The 24326-nt window shown below is 35.7% G+C and overlaps 1 protein-coding gene across 1 annotated transcript in view; it reads left to right on the top strand.

The window, feature by feature from the left end:
• Positions 1-23815, top strand: part of LOC126832696 (low-density lipoprotein receptor-related protein 2) — a 52287-nt gene extending 28472 nt beyond the window's left edge. The window contains exons 3-30 of the mRNA XM_050563563.2: positions 213-329; positions 1106-1228; positions 1886-2005; positions 2997-3122; positions 4202-4353; positions 5407-5633; positions 6187-6399; positions 7465-7670; positions 8193-8327; positions 8873-9097; positions 10096-10291; positions 10603-10779; positions 11525-11613; positions 12167-12307; positions 12575-12859; positions 13535-13648; positions 15730-15849; positions 16726-16962; positions 17460-17588; positions 17882-18007; positions 18438-18566; positions 19394-19513; positions 20224-20352; positions 21073-21281; positions 21683-21867; positions 22408-22636; positions 23108-23285; positions 23778-23815. Coding sequence (XP_050419520.1) covers positions 213-329; positions 1106-1228; positions 1886-2005; positions 2997-3122; positions 4202-4353; positions 5407-5633; positions 6187-6399; positions 7465-7670; positions 8193-8327; positions 8873-9097; positions 10096-10291; positions 10603-10779; positions 11525-11613; positions 12167-12307; positions 12575-12859; positions 13535-13648; positions 15730-15849; positions 16726-16962; positions 17460-17588; positions 17882-18007; positions 18438-18566; positions 19394-19513; positions 20224-20352; positions 21073-21281; positions 21683-21867; positions 22408-22636; positions 23108-23285; positions 23778-23815 — 4475 coding nt within the window. The remainder of the gene's footprint in view (positions 1-212; positions 330-1105; positions 1229-1885; positions 2006-2996; positions 3123-4201; positions 4354-5406; positions 5634-6186; positions 6400-7464; positions 7671-8192; positions 8328-8872; positions 9098-10095; positions 10292-10602; positions 10780-11524; positions 11614-12166; positions 12308-12574; positions 12860-13534; positions 13649-15729; positions 15850-16725; positions 16963-17459; positions 17589-17881; positions 18008-18437; positions 18567-19393; positions 19514-20223; positions 20353-21072; positions 21282-21682; positions 21868-22407; positions 22637-23107; positions 23286-23777) is intronic.
• The last annotated feature ends 511 nt before the right edge of the window (positions 23816-24326 follow it).

Raw genomic sequence — 24326 nt, 5'->3', positions numbered from 1 at the left:
AGGGTTTAAAAATAGTGGTCTGAAACCTTATTCTGTATTACAGAATTAAGCCCCTTCTTTGCTTTTAGTTAGTAGCTAAAACATTTAACAATTAATTATCTGAAATACTTCAGGATAAATAAATTGATGTCAGGAAATATGTTCATGTTTCAGTAACCTAGTGTGGACTGAAATAAAGACATTTTATGTGTAGAAATTTGTTCGTATTTCAGCATACCCAGTGTGTTCTGGATCAGAATATAGATGTAAAAATGAAAGATGTATTTCACAAGATTGGATCTGTGATGGATCGGATGAATGTGGTGATAATTCAGAAGAAGAAAATTGTGGTAAATACCAGTTGAATATTTATATACTGGTGCTGTGATAAAATATAGAAATTATAGTACAAAAAAGGCCTGCCAAACTTGAGGGCAAGCAACTCGACCATACTGGAATATGTCTGAAAGATACATGGTGGTCATTTTGAAGGCCCGGGCTAGGCCTTGATTACCTGCCAGGGCCTAGATAGAACTACCCTGACTTTGACGAGAGCCTTATAGTTTTTAAATTTTTTTTAAAAAAAAAAGTAGACTGACAGAATCCGATTCTTATCCTACCCACATTCAGAAAAGTCACAGCTTTTCTTATACTCTACCTTATTTTTCTTTTATTAATTTTCCGGCGTGGCTCCCCCTTGTCAGTGATGCAGGACGGAGGGCCTGACAAGGACAGCTGTCTAGGCGTCTGATGGGACAAAAAACCAAGGTCCCGTGTACACATTGGCGTGCACGTAAAAGATCTCTTGAAAGTTGGAATTCGATATAAGAGTAAGCCGTAGTGCTGCTGTCCGGGCAAAATTTCCCTCATAGCACACTGTATGGCGTATGCCTGTCTTCATTAGCCCAGTTCGGAGCAGAACAGTAGGACGTTAAACCTCATTTCATTTTTTTTTTATTAAATTATAGCCCCAATTTTTTTTTTTAAGCATCACTCTGCATACCTCCGGGCCCCTCTAGGCTCTGGGCCCCTGGACAAGTGTCCCAGCACCCCCCCCCCTGCCCCCGTCTCATGGGCCCTAAATACGAAAACATAAGGTGTAGTACTGTTCTTGTGTTAAATATAGGTACCTACCACTGTCGACCAGGTGAATGGGCGTGTCCATCAAATGGACATTGTATCCCTATAAGAAATATATGTGATAGTAATAGAGACTGTGATAAAGGTGAAGATGAAGGTGTTACATGTAGTAAGTATATTACCAGTTTGTAGTTTGATATACAAAATCATTAAATGACGAATTATTGCCCCTTATAGTGAAATGTATTTCACATAATTGAATCTTTACTGACCCGTATAATAAAAGAATTCAGCTTCTTTGAAGATGGAACCCGGTTAAAGTCAGCAATTTTCTGAGCTACCCTTGAAGAGTTACTTCCCTTAAGACATATTTTATCCCTTTTAGGTCTGTCATTGAGCCAAGTGGTGATGTTTCAATTCCCTGCTTGTACATGACATGGAGTAGGGTTGCCTGTCCAACCTCATAGGTTTTATCTAGGTCCTCTGATTTCCTCCCACGGTTAAAGACCCCCTACGCACAAGAGAATTAATGAAATAAACTTGAACCATATGTTAGTCTGAAATTCCCTAGTTTGTGTTGAGTGGACGTTAAACCAAACCCCATTTCTCTCTCTCTGGGTCCTCTGGTTTGTTCCCACAGCTAAAGACCCCTATGCGCAAGTGAATTATTGAAATAATATTGTAGGCTACCATATTTTAGTCCCGAAATGACCTAGTTGCTGTTGAATAGATTTAAACTCTCTCTATATTTATCTAAGTTTTGTTTTATGATGGTTTATATTTCTAGGTAGTAGGACGTTAAACCCTATTTCATTTCTATTTCTAGGTACAACTGGTTGTAGTAAGTTATCGTGTGATCATGGCTGTAGACAAACACCTACTGGTGGTATATGCTATTGTTCAACTGGTTTTAAAATTAGTCCAGAAGACAACAGAACATGCGTTGGTAAGAAAATTTAATAAAATCCTTAAGCAAGAATCATTATTAAAGAACCATTATGTGAGTTGTAAATTTTCCTATTGACAAGCCCATAATCAACTCTATAGATATTCATATCTTCTGAAAATCAATTAAGAGCGACTAACTCCTTCTCTAACTCTAACTGTCTCTTTCACCAGGAACACATCACCCAGATCTTTACAGACTACAATTTATCTTTAAATTGCTAATGAAGATTGAGTCAGGTGACTTAGTTTCGATACCAAGCTTGCATGTGACAAAGAGTAGGATTTCTTGTTCAACATCGTAGGTTTTCTCTGGGTCCTCAGGTTTCCTCCCACTGCAAAAGATCCTTATTATGGCCCTATGTGAATGTACATTATTGAAATCAAATTGTAATATATGTTAGTCCGAAAACAATGTGATTTAAATAAAGATCTATATTTCTTTTCGTTTTTTTTATACTTTCGATGGCCTACACTACAGGAAGATCTGACTGGTTTTAGTGATAGGTCGCGCCAGAGGTCATACGAGTGGCTTTTGACCCTATGACGTCGAAATTTGATTAACTGATCATCATTGTTGTTTCTAGTGGATTATCCACAGTTCCGTGCACCACACGCCAAAATCTTGCCATAACAGACTGTTTCATTGGCTAATCCCTCACATCATCCAGAACACGTCAATGGTAACAACTCTTCCAGATCCTAGTGTAGTAAAGACAACTAAAACGAAATTTTGAACTATAAAAAACGAAACGAAATAGGATCAGTGTTTTAATCAGATTGGTCCCGAAATGACCTACTTTGTGTCAAGTGGACTTAAAACCCCATTTCACAGAAGCAAATTATTGAAATAAAATTGTATCATATGTTAGCCTCGAAATGACCTACTTTGTGTCCAGTGTTCGTCAAACTCTTCAGATTTTAATGAATGTAAAACTTAAGCCTTTGTAACAAAATCGAGACATCCATACTTTCAATGGTTTTTTCTTCAGATTTTAATGAATGTAAAAGTTGGGGATTTTGTGATCAGACATGTGAGAACACAGAAGGATCGTACAAATGTAGCTGTGCTCAAGGTTATACCCTTTCCGGTAACAGAACGTGTAAGGCTGCTAAAAGTATGTATATTATTCACATCTTTGCTTGTTTGTTAAACCTGAGTCAGACCTTCCCTATATTTGACTATGATGGCAAAATGCTGAGCAAACCAATGTCAACCATAGCCAATACTGTGATTGTATGACCTGAACTTTATAGCGAGAACAACTATTTATACAAAAATATATCCAATCCAAAGAGAACATGCTTAAAGATAAATCAATAAGTAATATATAGGGATGTGACAAAATGGTGCCCAATTCTAGTGCAGTACAAAGTGCTAACTTATCTTGATACAAGCTTTACACAATTTAATGGGAGTGACACTGATGTAATTAATAATCTATTGGATATCTATTTGAAAAACGGGAAAAATTACATTATTAGAATATGAAAGTATGAAAGTACTAGTATATATACCCAGGACAGAAAGATAAATCGGATGATCTAATATCCTGAAAAGATTGCAAAGAAAAATAACAATATTTTATAACCTCAATACATATAAGCATATTCTACGGCTTGCAATTATTACCCGTGCTGGAAATCAGATGTCAGCTCGATTGTGGTGTTGGTGGAGATAGTTCATAGGAATTTTTCCAAGTGAGTGGTTCAGGATGAAGGTGAGAGGTCAGTCATTCGCATGGGACAGGAAACCGAGTTCCGTTTACACATTGGCGTGCATTGCACGTAAAAAAAACGGTGACATTTGGAATTGGACAAAGAGTAGGCAAAAACGCTGAGGTGCAGGAAAAAGTTTCCCATAGCAAACTGCATGGCGTATGTCTGCTCTTCATTAGCCTGGTTGGATGGAAAAAAGTAGGACATTAAACACCATGTCATTTCCCTCCGTTTGTTGGCCATTTTACAAATTGCATACAATTGATTTGTCTAAGATTATGAATATTAAATTTCATGAATATTCATTAGCATCTGTGCACATACCTGACCCACGGTCTTGTGAGACAGGCACCCTGTGAATGGCACTCGCTCTGTACAGTCAAATAAAGTTGATGGTTTTATAATGAAGTGGTGTTGTCTAATTGAATTTGATAATTTGGGGTTACAAACTAAAACTTTCTTGGTTTATTATTGTTAGGTGCTGAGATGAAATTATATATTACAAATGATGATAATATTGTTACCATGGATACAAATGGTGGTGATACTCAGGAAACACTTCTAACATCAGTAGAAGATATAGAACTGGATGTTAAAAATAACAGAATGTTCTGGATTGATCAAACTAAGGTAACAATATTTCAGAATATTGGGAAAAGTATTCTTTCTGGTAAACCGTTTGAAAACTATAAAATTTCAGATATCTAACTGTAAAACAATATTGAATTAGAATAATTAATGGGGGTGGTGGGGGGGCTTTAAACAGCTAAATATGTTGTTTAAGTTTGCAAATTATGATATTTCGACTAATAACCCATGTGCAGGCATCGATATTTCCGCGCACATGCGCATGGCATGCGCAGGCACATTTGCTTTAAAAAAACTTTTTTGCAGGCACATTTTTAAAGTTGTAGCCTGCGCCCGGCACTATTTTTTGCCGCCCAGCACAAAGAAAAAATCGAAGAAAGCTGCCCAGTCGTATTTAAACCCCTTCGTCCTTCTCTGTACACAAACTCGGCGCTCGAAATTTACCACGGCAATTAAACGGCAAAGCCATGGTAAAAGCCGACGTACGCAAACCATGTCTGTCATGGTATAATTTATTTTTGTGTGCCGTAGTAGACCCTATCATCCCAAATTAGTTTAAAGTAAGATGTATTGGTATTTTATTTATTTATACTTAGAAGATGTGTAGGCCTAGGTCTATTCATTTTACAATTATTCTACGGTCTTTATATTTGTTTATTTGCCGTAAATAGGTCACCCAGACCAATTTACGGCACTCCAATGTTAAAGGTTTGAATGTCGTAATTGTCCAACACGTGCCTGCAAATTTTCACGATGTTTCTTATTTTATTTCTTACCTGTGTTGACCGTGGATTTGCTACGGCCCGAGAGTAGGACTAGGAGGACGAGGAGAGCTTTCTCAGTTTCTGCCTGACCTGATTCTCATTCCACCGTAATAATAATAATATTCGTGAGACACGTACGACTTTACAAACAAGTCAAATAATACAACGTGCAGGTATTGCACAAGGTCAAAAAGTTTCTATCAATCCAAATATGTCCATGTTGTTTTACGGGATGCAAACTTATAAAATGCTACCTGTTCATAATTGGTTTCATTCAGCCTTTTTTTGCTTTGACTAAACAATAACAGAAGATAAAATTTTAATATTTTAGATCTATACAGCGTCAATAAACGATTGGTCGGCAAAACAAGAGTTACCTATAAAAGGTCTAGCACGACCTTCAGCACTCGCTTACGACTGGATTGGTAACAATCTGTATTATCTAGATAAAGACGCCATCAGAATCGATATTTTCGCCTTCAAAAACAACTTACAAAGAAATATTATATCAGATAATATACGAGCACCACACTGTATGGCTGTGGATCCCATACACGGGTAAGTTATCCATATTTTAACCTTTCTATCCATTACTACGATGACTGTTGTCGGACTACTTTTTGTCCCCTGTCTTTCGAAGAAAGCAGGTAATTATTAAAAGGGATAAGGTTGTTCATTTGGTGAATCCCCTGACTGAGTTCGATGATTATCATCTTCTGCCAAGGCTCAGCAGAGATAAGCGATTTCATTGGTAGAGACTTTTGGGACACAATAACTCTGTTTCTAATTGAGCTAGGATGTTCAAATTTGGTGTACGGTAGATCTTCGCAATGATTGAGTTCGATAATGACTATTTTCTGCTTTGGCTAAGCAGCAGTTAATCTTCTCGTCTATCACTCACACTTTTGTCAGTAATTGAGATACTTCGTAGAATATTTAAACTTGTTGCGGATGTTTGATATGTGAATTCCCCGTCCCATATCCCCACAATATATGTTCAGTACGAAGCATCAGCGATAGGATGACATGCTGTTACTAAAATCATAAAATATATATTTAAACAGTGTCTCCTATAATTAGGTTTAATTTTATTTCGATTTGTTTTATCTAGTTACTTATTTTTTGTGGATGCTGGGAGAAAATCCACGGCCAATTCAGTGAAGATTGAGAGAGCTTTCATGGATGGTAGCCACAGACTTGATTTAAAATTAACCAAACTATTGATGCCACAAAGTATAACTTTAGATATAACAACACAGAGATTGTTCTGGATAGATTCCCACCTGGATCAAATAGACACTGTGGATTATAATGGTTTGGACAGGTAAGGCATTAGTAAAATATCTTTTATATGCAGCAATACTACTGGCGAGAGAGAGAGAAATATAGTTTAATGTCCACTCGACACAAACTAGGTCATTTTGGGACTAACATGGTTCAATTTTATTTCAATGATTTGCTTGCGCGTACGGATCTTTAGCAGTGGGAGGACCCAGAGAAAACCCACAAGGTTGGATAGGCGACCACTGATTATAATGTCCAAATTGCAAAGAATTTTCACGATCGAAAAATGACATATAGCTCTTGTCAGGAATTATACTAAAATTGGTCTAAACTCTGTAAAGGTGTTTTCCACACAGTAATCATGAAAGACAATCATTAATAAAAATACAAAGACAGATAGAGAAAAATGGGTTTCATGTCCACTCAACACAAAGTAAGTCATTTCAGGACTAACTTATGGTATGATTTAATTTCAATAATGCACACATGCATTGCGCTCTGAAATGAAATGAAATGAAATGAAATGGGGTTTAACGTCCTACAGTTTTGCTCCGAACTGGGCTAATGAAGACGGGCATACGCCATACAGTGTGCTATGAGGGAAATTTTGCCCGGACAGCGGCACTACGGCCTACTCTTATATCGAATTCCAACTGTCAAGGGATCTTTTACGTGCACGCCAATGAGTACACGGGACCTCGGTTTTTCGTCCCATCCGAACGACTAGACAGCTGTCCTTGTCAGCCCCTCCGTCCTGCATCACTGACAAGGGAGAACCACGCCGGAAAATCGGGATGAACTTTCTCGGCCAATGCAGGGATCGAACACCCGACCTCCAGGCTAGCGAGCCAGCGCCTTACCAACTTAGCCACCGTGATCCCCGCATTGCGCTCTAATGGGGGTCTTTAGCAGTGGGAAGAAACCAGAGGACCGGGAGAAAACCCACAAGGTACTTAACAGAGGACCCTACTCCTTGTCATATATAAATGTTGGATCGAAACCACACCACTTGACTCAATGTCAGACCTATAATCTAAACCATTTGTTCACCCAACCACCCGAAATTCAAAAGTACTGATAACTTGTAATTTTATTTGTATTATAGGCGTACAATCATCTCTGGTGGTATTCAGGTGCCGAGTGGATTGGCACTAAATATGTTTGAAGATCAACTATACTGGACAGATGCAACCAAAATGGGCGCACTACGTGTCAGTGTATATGGTGGCGAGGCGAAACAAATTTATCAGTCATCAGGAAATATACTCAAAAGTATTAAAGTATTCCATCCATCAAAACAACCAGTACCAGGTATGCTATATTCTCTAATAATATGAACCGGGAATTTAGTCCAAACCAACTTAATTTTTAATTTTTCAGGTATTATGAACTTAGTAGAGTTTCAAAACTTCAATTTTTAGAATTAAAAGATTTTGAGAAGAGCAACAAATCATTTCTGTTTTCAAATTTGTTAGTTTAGTTAGTTGATCGGCCATTAAACTACTGAACCCCACCCCGATTTCAATTGCATTTGACGATACAAATTATGTCTGATTAAAATTTGTGTGTATTGGATGGGTGGGTGGGGTGGGTGTTCAGCTACCAAGACACAGTTAATGGATTCAAAATATTTATCAGCATGTCCACACGTTGATGATGAATTTATGAATGTATACTGTTAAATGTTTTATTGGGTTTTTTTAAAGTGTATTTTTTATGTATCTATTTTTTTATGTATTTTTCAAAAATAATTGTCATTTTGTACTTGTTAAAATATTTGTATTTTGTTAAAATATTTGTATTTTGTTAAAATCCTTGTATTGTATTTTGTAGAACGGTATCCATGTGATAATAACCCGTGTCAGCACATGTGTGTTATATCACATACTACAGATAATTCAGGATTAGGTTATAGATGTATGTGTAGTGCTGGCTATCAACTACTACCTGATCAAAAAAACTGTACAAGTAAGACAGAAAATTATTCATTTGTAATTCATACTTAAATAAATTACAATGGTATTTTATATGTGCACACTCTGCAACTTTCACAAATATTTAGTAAAATACTAGCGTTTGACCCTGCGTAGCATGGGTATAGCCATGAACTGGATGTAGCATAACTCTGAAACTGGATGTGGTAGTACACCACCATGAACCGGAAGTGGCATACCTCTGAAACCGTAAGTCGTAGTCTATTTCCACCAGGCCTATGTTACTCCCCGGACCAAGTTACCCTATACATCAAATTTCAGCCTCGTGACAGCTGTAGTATAGCCGCCAACCCTGAACAGACAAGCAGACAGACAGTCACAACAATTAGTATAGATTAGTGACATGTAGAAATGTTAAAATATGGCTTTCATTTGTGTCAAAAAAATGTATCATATTTCCAAATAATGGGCGGCGGGACAAATTTTTTATTGTATTTAGATCACTTCAACTGGATCTTCTTAAAAATTAGTACTGTATTGTCGTTCCCTTTACCTGCATTGTTTGTTCTTACCTTTCAGAAATAGACAAATTTATCCTCTTTGCCTCAATGCATGCAGTACGGGGTATTCCACTGGAACAATCCATGACTTACTCCGTGGATGCCATTCAGCCTATAATCGGACCAAGTAGAGGCAGAAATGGAAGAAACTATGTAGCGGTGGATTATATTGCTGAAAATGAAACCATATATTTCTCTGATGTGAGAAACTTGGTTATTTATCAAGGAACACTTGGTGATTCAGGTAAGATGAATAACTTCGCTACTTGTTTTGAGTGTGTAATCTGTAGTATCAGAATCTTTAAGATTCAGGTAAGATGAATAACTTTGCTACCTGTTTTGATTGTGTAATCTGCAGTATCAGAATCTTTAAGATTCAGGTAAGATGAATAACTTTGCTACTTGTTTTGAGTGTGTAATCTGTAGTATCAGAATCTTTAAGATTCAGGTAAGATGAATAACTTTGCTACTTGTTTTGAGTGTGTAATCTGTAGTATCAGAATCTTTAAGATTCAGGTAAGATGAATAACTTTGCTACTTGTTTTGATTGTGTAATCTGTAGTATCAGAATCTTTAAGATTCAGGTAAGATGAATAACTTTGCTACTTGTTTTGAGTGTGTAATCTGTAGTATCAGAATCTTTAAGATTCAGGTAAGATGAATAACTTTGCTACTTGTTTTGAGTGTGTAATCTGTAGTATCAGAATCTTTAAGATTCAGGTAAGATGAATAACTTTGCTACCTGTTTTGAGTGTGTAATCTGTAGTATCAGAATCTTTAAGATATTGCTCTGCTCTATATTATCAACATCCAAATTTCAAAAAGGATTTCAAAAGTTAGTGTTTTTCAATATCTTCATGACATAATTTCGGCTTTCTCCTTAATTTGGTATACTCTGAGATATTGTTTGATATCTGTCGCAGGAAGCCCAACCAATATAACCATGATGCTTTTATAGGCCTGTCAGAACCTGGGAGGGGAGGATAGGTGCGATAGGTGCTACAACCCTTCCAAATCATTTTCAACTATTTACTCCATAGTTTAAAAAAAAATCCCCAGTAAGCCTCTGGAACCCCAGTTTTGGCACACGCCAGCAGCTCCCCAATAATGAATTTCGTTCCAGCGAGTCTGTTTGGGTAAGAATATTACACACTGCACAAAAACTAAAGCAAAAACTAAACTTTATTACCTTCAGTCATTATCACATAATATTTATTAAGAGAGCTTGTTTTATTGTTTCAGAACCTAAGCCTCTTGTTGTTAACAGTATACGAACAGTAGAAGGACTGTCTGTTGACTGGATATCAAAGAATCTCTATTTTACTGACTATGCTCGTGGTACTGTATCTGTAGTCCGGATTGAACAGCCTGGTGATAGGAGGGATATTGTAACTGATTTAGGCAATCCTAGATCTATCTTAGTCAATCCTATCAAGGGGTAAGTCAAATTCCTTATAAAGTATGACAAGGTGGAAACCATGCTGGAAAATCCTGATGAACTTTCTTGGCAAACGCAATGATCGAACATGGAACCTTACTCACCGAGCCACTGTCTTACTCACTGAGCCACCGTGGCTCTTACTGTAATAGAAGAAGACTTCTGGGGAGTATATATGTTTACTTCAAGTTATAGACTGCGGTATCATTTTTTGTGACCTGCACAGAGGAAATTCCAATCAAGGTTTTTACAGACCGAAAATTCCGAATGAGCGTAGGTGAAATAATTTTCCTTTTTTTATTTTTATATAGAATTATTTTCTTTTCGGATTGGTTGAGAAATTCAATGCAGAATGCATACATTGCCCGAGCTTATGGTGACGGTAGTAATGTTACCAAGATTCGTGAACATCAACTAGGCTGGCCAAATGGATTGTGTATTGATTTTGAAGCAGATCGGCTGTACTGGGTTGATGCATATTTTGATAGGTAAGGTTTTCTGCCAAGAAAGAAAAAATAAAGCCGATTTAAAGAGACATTATCGCTTTCAACCAGATTTGATTAATCTTTATCTTATTATCAAAAATTTAATTATCCATGTAAAATTACTACAGACTATAAATAGACTTTGCATTCAATCTAAGATTAACACCCTAGTAATGAAGTCACATCATTTTTAGTAACTGACAGGGGTAGAACACCAAAGCACTAATGTCTCTTTAAGCTCCATGTGACAAAACAAGCAAAAGAAAACTTGTGAAATCTTGTTGAAACGTCGCAGTGAAATAAACCACAGTAATTGTTATCCATAAATAGTGTGTTATTTGAAAAGAAAACTTTTGTTAAGTTTTAGTTTTATGCAAACAGTATTTGTACGTTTGTTATCTTTTATATAAATAATACCTTTTTGATGCCTTTTAATATTTGCTATTTTGAACAATTTTTGTTATGTTGAGAGCAGTTTTGATGTTATTTATTCAATGTTGCGTTCTTTGTTTGTGGACGAACAACTCCTCCCCATCTTGGAATTCTTCTATCTGGAGGCGATGCTCTTCGAAAATAACCTAATGATTGGCATCAAACTTGGATTGACAATGTGATAACTCTGACGTCATGCTCAGTTCCCTGGCCCAAATAGTACTTGTTTTTTTACTATATCTTCTAATCTCTATCTTTTAATTTTTCTTTTTATTCTGCTATTTTATGTGTTTTGCACGTGAATTATGTTTAATAGAATACAGAGCACTGATTTTGATGGAGAAAATTTAAAAACTTTGGGTAATCATGCTATAACCCATCCCTTTGGTATAGCTCTTTATAAAGGTTTGTATTCCTTTCTCATCCTACAGGGACCTGTTTCTCGAAATCTTAACTAAAAATTGAATCCACATTTTAGTAGATACTTCAATTTTGATTGGCTAAGCACTAACGTCAATCTAATATCATCCAATTCAATTACAAAAATTTGAATTTTATCTTAGTTAAAATTTTGTGAAACAGGCCCCAGACATATTTACAGTAAAATAATATACCGCAGTTGCCTTTAATGGGAAGACCCTTGAATTGATTCAATTTCTTGAAAAACTGTCTTGTTTATTAATTATTGTCTTTGTGTTGTTATTGTTTATAACTTATAGATAAGAAGTGGTGTGTCTCATACACAAGGCAATAAATGCTTAATGTTTTTATAACACCTGATACCACTTGTCATACAAGTTCATGTTTAAATGTACATCATTTTTTTTTGTCTTTTGAATGTAAATTATTATAAAGCGCAACAAGTATCAAGCTCTATGGACGATATGTTTCATCTTTTATAAACCACCCGATATCACTTCCCATTTAGTGAATTAAGTAAATGTTTGTGTTCTTTCAGACGACATATATTTTACGGACTGGAGAATGGAAGCCATCTTGAAAATCAATAAAAATGGGGGCAAGCAAACAAAACTTCGATCAGGAGTTGGAAAAATGATGGGAATAAAAATATTTGATAAAGATTTACAACCAATGTCTTGTAAGTAGGTCTTAGACTTTGTTGGCAATCCTGAGCTATATAATGCTTGGTTCCCACTGTCGTACGATGCGTTACGATACATGGCATGGTTTCAATCCTATGCTTGTATGTGACATGTACAGTCACCTGCTTAACCTCGTGGGTTTCCTCCCATTGCTATAAAGACCCCCACATGCAAACAAATGATTGAAATGAAATTGTACTCACTGTATCTCTTTAATGATTTTGTTGTATTTGTGTATCTTATATCCATTCTACCCATTTCAGCTCAAAATCCTTGTACCAGGCGTAATGGGGACTGCTCCCATTTCTGCTTCCCAGTTCCGGTTGCTGGTAGCTTACTGAGGATAGGACGCCATTGTGGGTGTCCGTATGGTATGAAGCTGAAGGAAGATCAGAGGTCATGTGAACCAAATCCAGATGAACCTAATCCTAATTCTTGTAAAGCTGGATTATTTAGATGTGATAATGGACGATGTATACCCCAGTCCTACCAGTGTGATAAAGACAATGATTGTCTGGACAATTCAGATGAGAAGGATTGTCCCACAGGTACAACTTACATGCATATTTTGAAATAGTTTAACAAATTTGAATATTGTTCTAAAGGGCATGCTTATAAATGGTGTTACTGGTCAGGCTTAAATGTATAATCTTATGCCGGGTTTACACTTTGGATTTTTTGTCAGTACTTAAATTGTAATGATTTTTAATTTGTCTGATTTGTTGACTACAAATCTTCGATAATTTTCTACAATGTAAACAGATAGGTCACCATCAAACTGGACAGGATTTCTAATAGTGCTGGGTATTGCCACTGCAGTCATGATACGATACGTATTGCGATTCGGTTGCTACAATGTGATTTGTATCACGATTCATAACCAGGTCAATATTTACCAAGAAAACAACAGGATAAATTAATAATTTGTCATATCATGTTTGTGTGCTTTTATTCTGTATGATAGATGGTACTGTATTTACGGGCTTTTATTCTGTAGGGTCGATGACAGTGTACTTGTGGGCCTTTGTTTGATTGATAGTACTGTATTTATGGGCCTATGTTTGTTTGATCGATTGTACTGTATTTATAGGTCTTTGTTCTGTTTGATTGATTGTACTGTATTTATGGGCCTTTGTTCTGTTTGATCGATTGTATATTTATGGGCCTTTGTTCTGTATGATGGTACCGTAATTATTGTTACATCGATACTTATATTTTTATAGATCTCACATGTGCTGCCAACAAGTTCCAATGTGATAATGGACGCTGTGTTAGCAAGGTGTGGCTCTGTGATGGAGACAATGATTGTGGAGACATGTCTGATGAGAAAGACTGCCGTAAGTATTTACTGTAATCACGGGTTACCCTGATAACATTTTAATGTTACTGTTACGTAGTGAGAGAGAGAGAGAGAAATGGGGTTTAACGTCCACTTGACACAAACTAGGTCATTTCGGGACTAACATATGGTTTAATTTTATTTATATAATTCGCTTGCGCGTAGGGGTCTTTAGTAGTGGGAGGAAACCAGAGGACCCGGAGAAAACCCACGAGGTTGGACAGGCGACCCTCCTCCTTGCCACGTACAACCGGGGATTCGAAACCACGCCAGTCGACTCAATGACAGACTTTATGATACAGCGCGCGCACGCTAACCATTCAACCATCCAAACCCCCCCTGTTACGTAGTGATAAAGTATAAAAACAAACCACGCCCAGTTTTTGCGTAGATTAAAAACTCAAAACTATATTATATTATGACCATTTAAAAGCTGAAACTTAGCTCAACATTTCTCAAATACAGTGTTTGAAAACAATAAATCTTGATTCAGTTGGCAGCCAAAATAACGTTTTCTTTAAGGGATGTGCAAAACAAGTCACAAGTTGATGAAGTGTGAAAAAATGTCAGCACACTGCGGATTTGAAATGATTTCATTTTATTACATATATGAATAATTTATGGCTGTGCAAAAGTATTAAAGCAAATAGAATGAAAGAATTTGAAAGATTTATTGGATATTTTTATGACATTTTTCGTATTATCTTATTCTTTTCATCTTAGTTTGTTTTATCATACTTATGGGGAAAAGTAGATATGACGTTATGCGAAAAATGCTTTGATTTTGATATATATTATAACACAGTCAGCATATAGGTTTTTTATACTGCTTTTTATATAAACCCTTAAGACTAACAATTGCATACCAGGATAGTAAAAAAACAAGGACAGCTGTCTAGTCCTTCGGATGAGATGAAAAACCGAGGTCCTGTGTATACATTGGAATGCACATAAAAGATCCCTTGGCAGTTGGAATTTGATATAAGAGTAGGCGATAGTGCCGCTGCCCGGCCAAAATTTCCCTCATAGCACACTGTATGGTGTATGCCCGTCTTCATTAGCCCAGTCTAGGAGCAGAACAGTAGGACGTTAAACCCCATTTCATTTCATTTCATTTCTGTATCTCTATATATAGTCTGTATCTCTATATATAGTATGATATTGTATAAAATATTAGCAGTATTGCACTACATTACTTAGCCTAACATCAATTTATTTTGTAACTCCCTGTATCTCTCTATATAATATATATTATATAAGCATCAGTTTAGTTTCGTAACTCCCTGTATCTCTATATAGTATGATATTATATAAAATGTAAGCAGAATTGCACTACATAACTTAGCCTAATTCCCTGTGTCTCTTACATAAAATATTATTATATAAGCATCAGTTTAGTTTAGTAAGTCCCTGTATCTCTATATATAAATTGTTATGTATCTATTATTGCACTATATTACTTATGAACAGTATCATCTATCAGTTTAGTTTAATAACCACTTATATATATATAATACATGTAATATATTATATAGAGATACTGGGAGTTATTAAACTAAACCGATGTTAGGATATATATATATATATACATATTAATATGTTATAATTACTTATCCTAACATTGGTTTAGTTTAATAACTCCCAGTATCTCTATATATAATATGTTATATAAGTATTAATGCACTGTTACTCTCTCTCTCTCTCTCTCTCTCTCTCTCTCTCTCTCTATATATATATATATATATATATATATATATTATTATTGCCATACTTATCCTAATATCAGTTTAGTTTATTAATACAGCCCTCAGTATCTCTATATATATGTCATATATCTATTATTGCACTATATTACTAATCTTAACATCAGTTTAGTTAATAATCCCTTATGTTATATACATATCACACTGTATTATGTATCTTCATGCTAGTTGAGTCTAATAACCCCTCATATATATATTGAACTGTATTACTTATCTTATGCTAATTGAGTCTAATAACCCCTTATAGTTGAGTTACTATTATAATATTATATATATTAAACTGTATAACTTATCTTATTGTTAATATGAATTACAGCTGGGAAGACATGTAGACCAGATGAGTTCAGATGTAATAACTCGCTGTGTATAATGCAAACCTTAAAATGTGATACTGATAATGATTGCGGTGATAGTTCAGATGAAGGCGATTTCTGTGGTAAGTATATAAATTACATTATTTGAGTCCATGGTTTCTTTATAAATACCAGTACATTAAGAAATAGAGAAATAATGCTTAACATTTTCTGTTACTTGTTAAGTATGTTACTACATTTCAAATGTAATGATCAGCCTAGTTGCCGAGAAATACCAAATGTCATGACGAGAGTGAGAAAAAAATGGGGTTTAACGTTCACTCAACACAAACTAGGTCATTTTGGAACTAACACAAAGCATCGTTTTATTGCATATATGGGTCGTTAGCAGTGGGAAATAAATGGAGTACCTGGAGAAAACGTGCGAGGGGGTGGGGGAGGGGAGCTTGGATGGATGAGCATCTAGTGGTTCAGATGTTGCGAAAAAAACTGAGGTTCGTGGACATTTTGCCACGCACGTAAAAATAACCTTTGACAGTTGAAATTCAAAATGAAATGAAATGAAATGGTGTTTAACGTCCTACTATTCTGCTCCGAACTGGGCTAATGAAGACGGGCATACGCCATAGTGTGCTATGAGGGAAATTATGCCCAGACAGCGGCACTACGGCCTACTCTTATATCGAATTCCAACTGTCAAAGGATATTTTACGAGCACGCCAATGTGTACACAGGACCTCGGTTTTTCGTCCTATCCGAACGACTAGACAGCTGTCCTTGTCAGGCCCTCCATCCTGCATCACTGACAAGGGAGAACCACGCCAGACAGTTGAAATTCAAAATTGACCTTATAGAACACTGTATGGTATATATATGTCTTTATTATTCCAGTTGGTTAAGAAAAGCTGGGCATTTAAACCCATTTCCTTTCATTTCACTTCATTACAAGTTTTCAGAATTGATAAACTGTTTTATATGTTTTAACCAATTTATTACAGCTGACCATTCGTGTCCTCCTGAATATTTCCAATGTGACAATAAGAGATGCATACCGGAACATCTAGTGTGTAATGGCGGCATGGATTGTTTTGATCAGAGCGATGAATATAAATGTCCCCCATTAAACTGCACCGGAAGAAGATGGACATGTAAAGGTGTACGTCAATGTATCTCTAATAAATATCATTGTGATGGCGTCAATGATTGTACGGATGCCAGTGATGAAGAGGATTGTGGTGAGTAGAGTTACAAAGCAGCAAACCAATAATTATATTTATTGCTAAAAAAGCTTAAACACCACAATTAATTTTTTTTTTTTTTTTTTGCCTCTGGATCTTATGCATATATCGTGGACTTTAATCCTTCCCCCTTTTTTCCACATTCAAGACTACTCTAGTTTGCTCTATGTTTCTGAGTTTTGTTTGTTTTGAGCTGGGTGACAGAAATGTTTTGGGCTTGGAGGGCTTGGTGACCTAAATGTTTTGGGCTGGGTGACCTAAATGTTTTGGGCTGGGTGACAAGACATGTTTGGAACTGGGTTACAGAAATGTTTTGGCTGGGTTACAAAAATGTTTTAGCTGGGTTACAGAAATGTTTTGGTTTGGTAACAGAAATCTTTTGGGACTGAATGACACACATGCTTGATAGGAAGGATTTACATGAAAGGTTAAACAGCATTTCAACTACTAGATCTTACCGATTATCCTCCACTTCAATATTTTTTATTTTTCAGCAACACGAGCACCAGATGGTTGTCATGACAATGAGTTTAAATGTGAAGTAGGTGGATGTATACCTGAAAAATGGAAATGTGATGGACAAGAAGATTGCGAGGATGGAACAGATGAACCTTCAAGCTGTGGTAAGTAATAATTTTATACTGTTTGAATAATTGAACACATTAAAATAATCACAACACATCTACAGAAGACAAGTCTTCATAGCCTGGTTGGTTCAACAGTTTATTAAGCTGGGTGGCTTAGGTTTCGTAATATTGTAATGTTGTTGTATTGTTATCATGGTGTTTTGTACCGACAGTTAGGGGTGATAATCAAGATATTTTTGCATTCTTGTCATAATATTGTATTGCTGTTGTAGTTTGTCATGTTGGGAGGTTTAGATGTGATAATATTGTATTGTTGTTGTATTTTGTAGCAACACCAACATGTCATGCTGGTAGGTTTAGATGTGATAATGGACGATGTGTATTTCCTGGTTGGGTTTGTGATGGTGATGATGATTGTGGAGATAATTCAGATGAAGCACAGAGTTTAACCTGTGGTTAGTAAATGTATTGTTTAAAACATTATTATCAATAATAGATAATAAGCAGACTATTCCATCCCTGACAAACATCTTGTGAAAACACTAGCAATGCTCTTTGAGTATATGTAAAAGATACACAGAAAACTGCAAATCTAAGCAGAGTAGGGAAACATGCACCATACCATTGAAATTGCTATAAGAATTGAATTGTCAGTATCAAAATGAGAATTTAAATGTCAGTTGGTTCTATCTGGTTTCGTCAAGACCCACTACTTCTCAAAATATATTGAATTCCGACAAAACTGTTTCTGTTTGAGCTTTATTTCTACCATTAATCACCTGCGCAACCAGATATTCATAAGAACACAGCATGACCCTTCCCGATCTTTGTGTATTGCTAATTACAATCGTTTAATAAATTATGACTTAATTATTCTGTCTTCAGCTCCACCACCCTTTAAATGTCCAGCTGGTCAGTGGGAATGTCCAGGTAGTAGAAAGTGTATCAATATAACAATGGTTTGTGATGGTTCACTAGACTGTCCTGAAGGCCATGATGAAAGCCCAGTCTGTAGTAAGTAGAGAATCAAATTATTTTAATTCAGTTGTACTGTAAATGTGAGTCAGTTGGCTCCCTTACCAAACGTATTATCCGAGACATTTCAGTGGAGTAGGATGTGAAATCTGTCAATTAAAAGTATCTAGTCATTCAAATGGGACCAAAAACTGTGTTAAGAGTTGGCAGCCCCCCTTCTTTAATCCTTGGTTGTGTCAGGAAAGTAAGACTTTAAAAACTCCATTTTATTTCTCTAAACTTCAGGTCGTATGGCACATCCCTTCATTTCACATGAAAGTTCACACAGCTTTCTGTATACATCCTGTATACATATTTCTAGGCTTCTTATTTTAGAGGGACCCACGGTGGCTAAGTGGGTAAGGCGCTGGCTCACTAGTCTGGAGGTCGTGTGTTCGATCCCTGCACTGGCTGAGAAAATTCATTGGGATTTTCAGGCACAGTTTCCCCTTGTCAGTGGTGCAGGACTTAAGGCCATACAAGGACAGCTTTCTAGTCATTTGGATGGGACGAAAAACCGAGGACTGGTATACATTGACATGCATGTAAAAGATCCCTTGGCAGTTGGATGAGGACGGGTATACATTGGCGTGCACGTAAAAGATCCCTTGGCAGTTGGAATTCGATATAAGAGTAGACCATAGTACCTCTGCCGGGTAAAATTCCCCTCATAGCACATGGTATGGCATACCGGTATGCCTGTTTAGAGATTTTTGTACGTTTAGAAGTTTATGTGGTTTATAATTTTCTCTGTTTTAATATTTCGAATTCTTACAATAAATGATAAGCACCCTTAAAGTAGTTAAATGAACTGATTTCTGCTACAGATTCCGAAAGTTGCCGATTGGATAATGGAGGATGTAGTCATAAGTGTGTACAGACTCCAAGAGGTGCTGAATGTGTTTGTCCTGAAGGTCAAGAACTTAATGGAACCAAAGTCTGTGAAGGTTTGTCAATTTAAGATTTTAAGATAATGTATTTATTTCAAAATCGCGATATTTTTATTTTTACATTCAAGGTATTAATTTGGGCTCTTTGTCCATTGGCATATATGGCTGGATGTTTATTCTTAATGGAGCTTGCCCTAGCCAAAGCATCTGTTCAATGAATAAGTGTAAAGTACTGCCAGGTCAATATAATATGAACTTCTCTTCTTAAAATAATTTGTTAGACCTTACTGTAGTGAGAGGTTAGTTGGCTGAATGGTCAATGTGTGCACTTTAGATCGTAATGTCTGTCATTGAGTCAAATGGCATGGTTTTAATCCCACACTTGACCCAGAAGTACCATCACCTGCCTTACCTCTGGTGTTTTTCTCCGGGCCATCTGGATTCCTCCCACTGCTAAAGACCCCTACACACATGCAAATTATTGAAAACAAATTTTGCCATTTATTAGTACGGAAATGATCTAGTTTCTGTCGAGTGGTCGTTTAACTCCATTTTTCTCTCTCTGTTCAGTGGCCACATGCGACATACTGTCTGGTCAATACAAAGTTGTTAGACATTACTGTAGTATGAACAAAAGGGACATAACAATGAAAGTAAGGTTGATTAGAATGATGTTGGATGTTTGAAACACATTAATACACTGTCTGTGAAAATTTAATTCATTAGAAACGTATTATTGATAATTTTTACGTGTTTTTTGTTTGTAGATAAAAATGAATGTGATCCACCAGGTATATGTAGTCAGACATGTATTAATACAAAAGGTTCGTTTAAATGTCAGTGTGATGATGGCTATACTTTATTACCCGATAAAAGAACTTGTCAAGCCAGTAGAAGTAAGTATTTTATTTGACTTTTGTGCTTGATTATTGTGGATGAAAATTAAATGAAGTTAATGCTGCTTTAATGATTTATTTGGATTATTTTAAGACAGTTTGTTGATGTACGAGTTTGGGTACCTTATCCAATTTTGAACCAAGCATAGACAACTAGATAGTTTATGCATGATAGTTTAATTATCCATGATAGTTTAATAGTTTATCCATGATAGTTTATCCATGATAGTTTATCCATGACTGGTATACCATAACTGCGGATAGCTTAATTTTAAACAATTGTGTATTCTACAAGTTAGAGCATCTTATCCAATTTTGAGCTTAGCTTGGTTTATCTATAAATGTACCTAGACTTGTATACCAAAACCTGCGATATATCTAGGAACAGTTTCTGGTAGCTACCAGAAATATCCCCATATACTTATATCATACAATTGATCACTGAGTGTACCTTATTCTTCGTCTTAGAACATTGTAGCAATGTTGTTGCGGACATGGACTTCGATTTTTTGGTAAATATCAAACGACTAGACACTGTTCCTTTGCCAGGCCCTCTGTCCTACACCACTGACAAGGGGGAAATCACTCTGTAAAATCCAAGTGAACTTTAAAGGCTAGCACCAGTATCCAACCTTTGATCTTCTTGTTAGTGAGCCAACGAAGCTCCTCATTGTTCTGAAAATTAACGACTATAGGATCGTCATTCTATCTGTTTTTCAGATACTTCCCAGATATTTTTGTTGGTTGCTGCCAGAACGACTGTAATAAGATCTAGTATAGAAGCTTGGATCTATCGTCAGCTACCACTGGTCAATCAGAAATCACTCTCAGCTATAGATATAGAGGTCTCATCTGGTAGCATCTTCTACTCAGATACTGGATTAAAGAAAATATTTAGAGCTACATACAATGGTACTAATGTTACTGAGGTAAGAAATCTGTTTCTTGAGTTCCATTTCTATGATCATTTAATTACCATTAGAGTATTTTAGAGAATGGTATATATAAATATATATTTAAGTTTTCTGTTGTCTAAAACTGTATGTTCTTAAAATGTAATTGAATTTAAACAACATTTGTTATTTCTTCTGAGGTCTAAAATGCTATGTTCTCAAATTGTAATTGAATTTAAGCAGTTTTTTAAAGTCTTCTTCTGGCTATAATAGTATGTTCTCAAAAATAATATGTTCTCAAATTTAAGCGAAAAATCTTTTAAGTCTTCTTATAGCTAATTTCTTCTAGAAAGAAAGCTTATTAGTGACTTTAGGGCATGTGTGATCATATCCCTATGGAAGCAGTACAATTCTTTTGTCCTTTCTTTTTAAATTAGGTAATATCAACCGGAGTAGATGTTATAGAGGATATAGCTGTAGATTGGATTGCTGGTAATATATATTGGACTGATTATCGTATGGAAACTGTAGAAGTAGCTAATCTTAATGGTGATAATAGAGTGGTGTTGATCAGTACCAATATTACTAACCCACGTGGTGTTGAAGTAGATCCTAGAGATGGGTAGGTTACACCATTTTAGATTTTATTTCAAGTGAAAAACTTCCTTTGCAAATAACTTTGATTATAAATACATGACAAATAGTGAAGATATTATGTTTCGTTTTGATAATTTTGTTACTGTCTAGACTTTGTCAAATCCTGAGTTTCGATCATGGTATTGACTGAGAAAGCTCCCATGGATTTTCCACTGTGGTTCCCCCATATCAGTTATGCAGGATGGATGGATTGGCAAGGAACAGCGTCTCGTCGTTTAGATGAGATGAAAGCTGTAATGTTGGCGTGCACGTTAAAGAACCTTTGACAGTTGGAATTTGAAATAAGAGTAGACTGTAGCTCTGTTGTACGGGCAAAATTTTCTTCATGGCATATGCCCGTTTTCATTAGCCCGGTTGGAGCAGAATAGTTGAACTTTAATTCCATTTCATGTATATAGAAATATAATTATTCACTCTGAATAAATATTTAAGATTATTATTGATATTTGTCTAAGGAAAATGTACGTAATTATTTTCCAACTCCATATAAATTTTAATATTTTAGGTCACGCTTCTTATTTTGGTCGGATTGGGGACAGAATCCTAAGATTGAAAGAGTTGGTTTAGATGGATCAGATAGAACACCCATTATAACTGAGAAGATTTACTGGCCTAATGCCTTGACCTTAGATTATCCAAACAAGAGGATTTATTTTGCTGATGCCCGTCTTGATTTCATAGATTATTGTAACTATGATGGCAGTGGTAGACAGAGAATGTTTTCAAATGATCATGTAAGATTGTATTAAAATTGATGTGTGATTAAAAAAAAACCACTTGAGTAATTATCAGCTCATCTTGTAGATTTCATCAATTCATACTTGATTTTAAATTTGCACATTGTATCAGGGCTCGCTTCCTAACTAGGAGGCCTGGCAAGCGTCTTGTTGTTCACCTAGTGCAGAAAACCCAGGTCCCTTGAACACATATAAGAACCCTTGACAGTAGTTGGAAGGAATTCAAAATATTGAGAAAATTTCTCCTATAGCAAACTGCATGGCGTATGTCCGTCTTCATTAGCTCAACCGGTGTTGAAAAGTAGGACATGAAACCCCATTTCATTTCACATTATTGTTCTTCAGTGTTGAACAAAAGTTGACTGATTAAATTCAGACTGGAAGGAGATTTTTTGAATGCGCAAGCTAATATATTATACACAACATCTATATATGTTTATTTACAAATAAAACTATTATTTATTGCAGTTTTTGAGACATCCCCATGCATTGACTATATTTGAAGATAGAATATATTGGACAGACAGAGCAGCTAATCGTATATCAAGATGTAATAAATTTAACTGTACAGAGAGAACTGTAATGGCGTCTAGTATAGCTCGCCCACTTGGTATTGTAGCTTATCATACTGTTCGCCAGCCAAAAGGTAACTATAGCATGCTTTTGTAATCTTGAAGTGATCCTGAAGTATGGTAAATGTCATGGGATACAGTACATAGTATAGATTGTCTGTCTGTCTTATGGGGGATACCACCAATCGGTATCTGAGCAACAACAGACCAAAGTGTTAAGATGGTGGTTTCGTGCCAAGGATAGATATTGCGATATATGCTCGTTTATAGGAATACTAAATCCTAGAAAATTTTTGCTCTGTAGTTTATAATTTGTAGCATATTCTATACTCAAAAAAGTGTTGCTTTACTATTTATTGTCTTTGGGAATTTCTCGAAATTATGATGATCTCAAAATCTTGAAGAGTTGAATCCAATGTTCACCTTCCGGTGATGAACGTTATATTGGGGTGTGGCTATTTGTAACAGTATATAAGACCCTCCCTATTTATTGTCATTCAGATGTGTTTATTATTTTATCTTATCCAATCAGTTAATAATCAATGTGTTTGTTATTTTATCTACAGCTAGTAATCCATGTGTTTTTGTTTTTATTTATAGCTAGTAATCCATGTGTTTATGTTTTTATCTAAGGCTAGTAATCAATGTGTTTATGTTTTTATTTACAGCTAGTAATTCATGTGTTTATGTTTGTATCTAAGGCTAGTAATCAATGTGTTTATGTTTTTATCTACAGCTAGTAATTCATGTGTTTATGTTTGTATCTAAGGCTAGTAATCAATGTGTTTATGTTTTTATCTACAGCTAGTAATTCATGTGTTTATGTTTTTATCTACAACTAGTAATCTTTGTGTTTTTTATTTATCTACAGTTAGTAATCCATGTGTTTATTATTTATCTACAACTAATAATCTATGTATTTATGTTTTTATCTACAACTAGTAATCCATGTATTTTTTTTTTTTATCTACAGCTAGTAATCCATGTGCTGAGAAAATGTGTAGTCATCTGTGTTTATTGTCACCATCTAGTGATAGTGGTTATAAATGTGTCTGTCCTGTTGGTTTAAAGATGGACACCACCAGCAATACTTGTAAACCAGGTAGATCTCTTAT

The sequence above is a fragment of the Patella vulgata genome, chromosome 9, assembly GCF_932274485.2.
Source record: "Patella vulgata chromosome 9, xgPatVulg1.2, whole genome shotgun sequence".
Lineage (NCBI taxonomy): Eukaryota > Metazoa > Mollusca > Gastropoda > Patellidae > Patella > Patella vulgata.
This window is presented reverse-complemented; position numbering and strand designations above follow the sequence as displayed.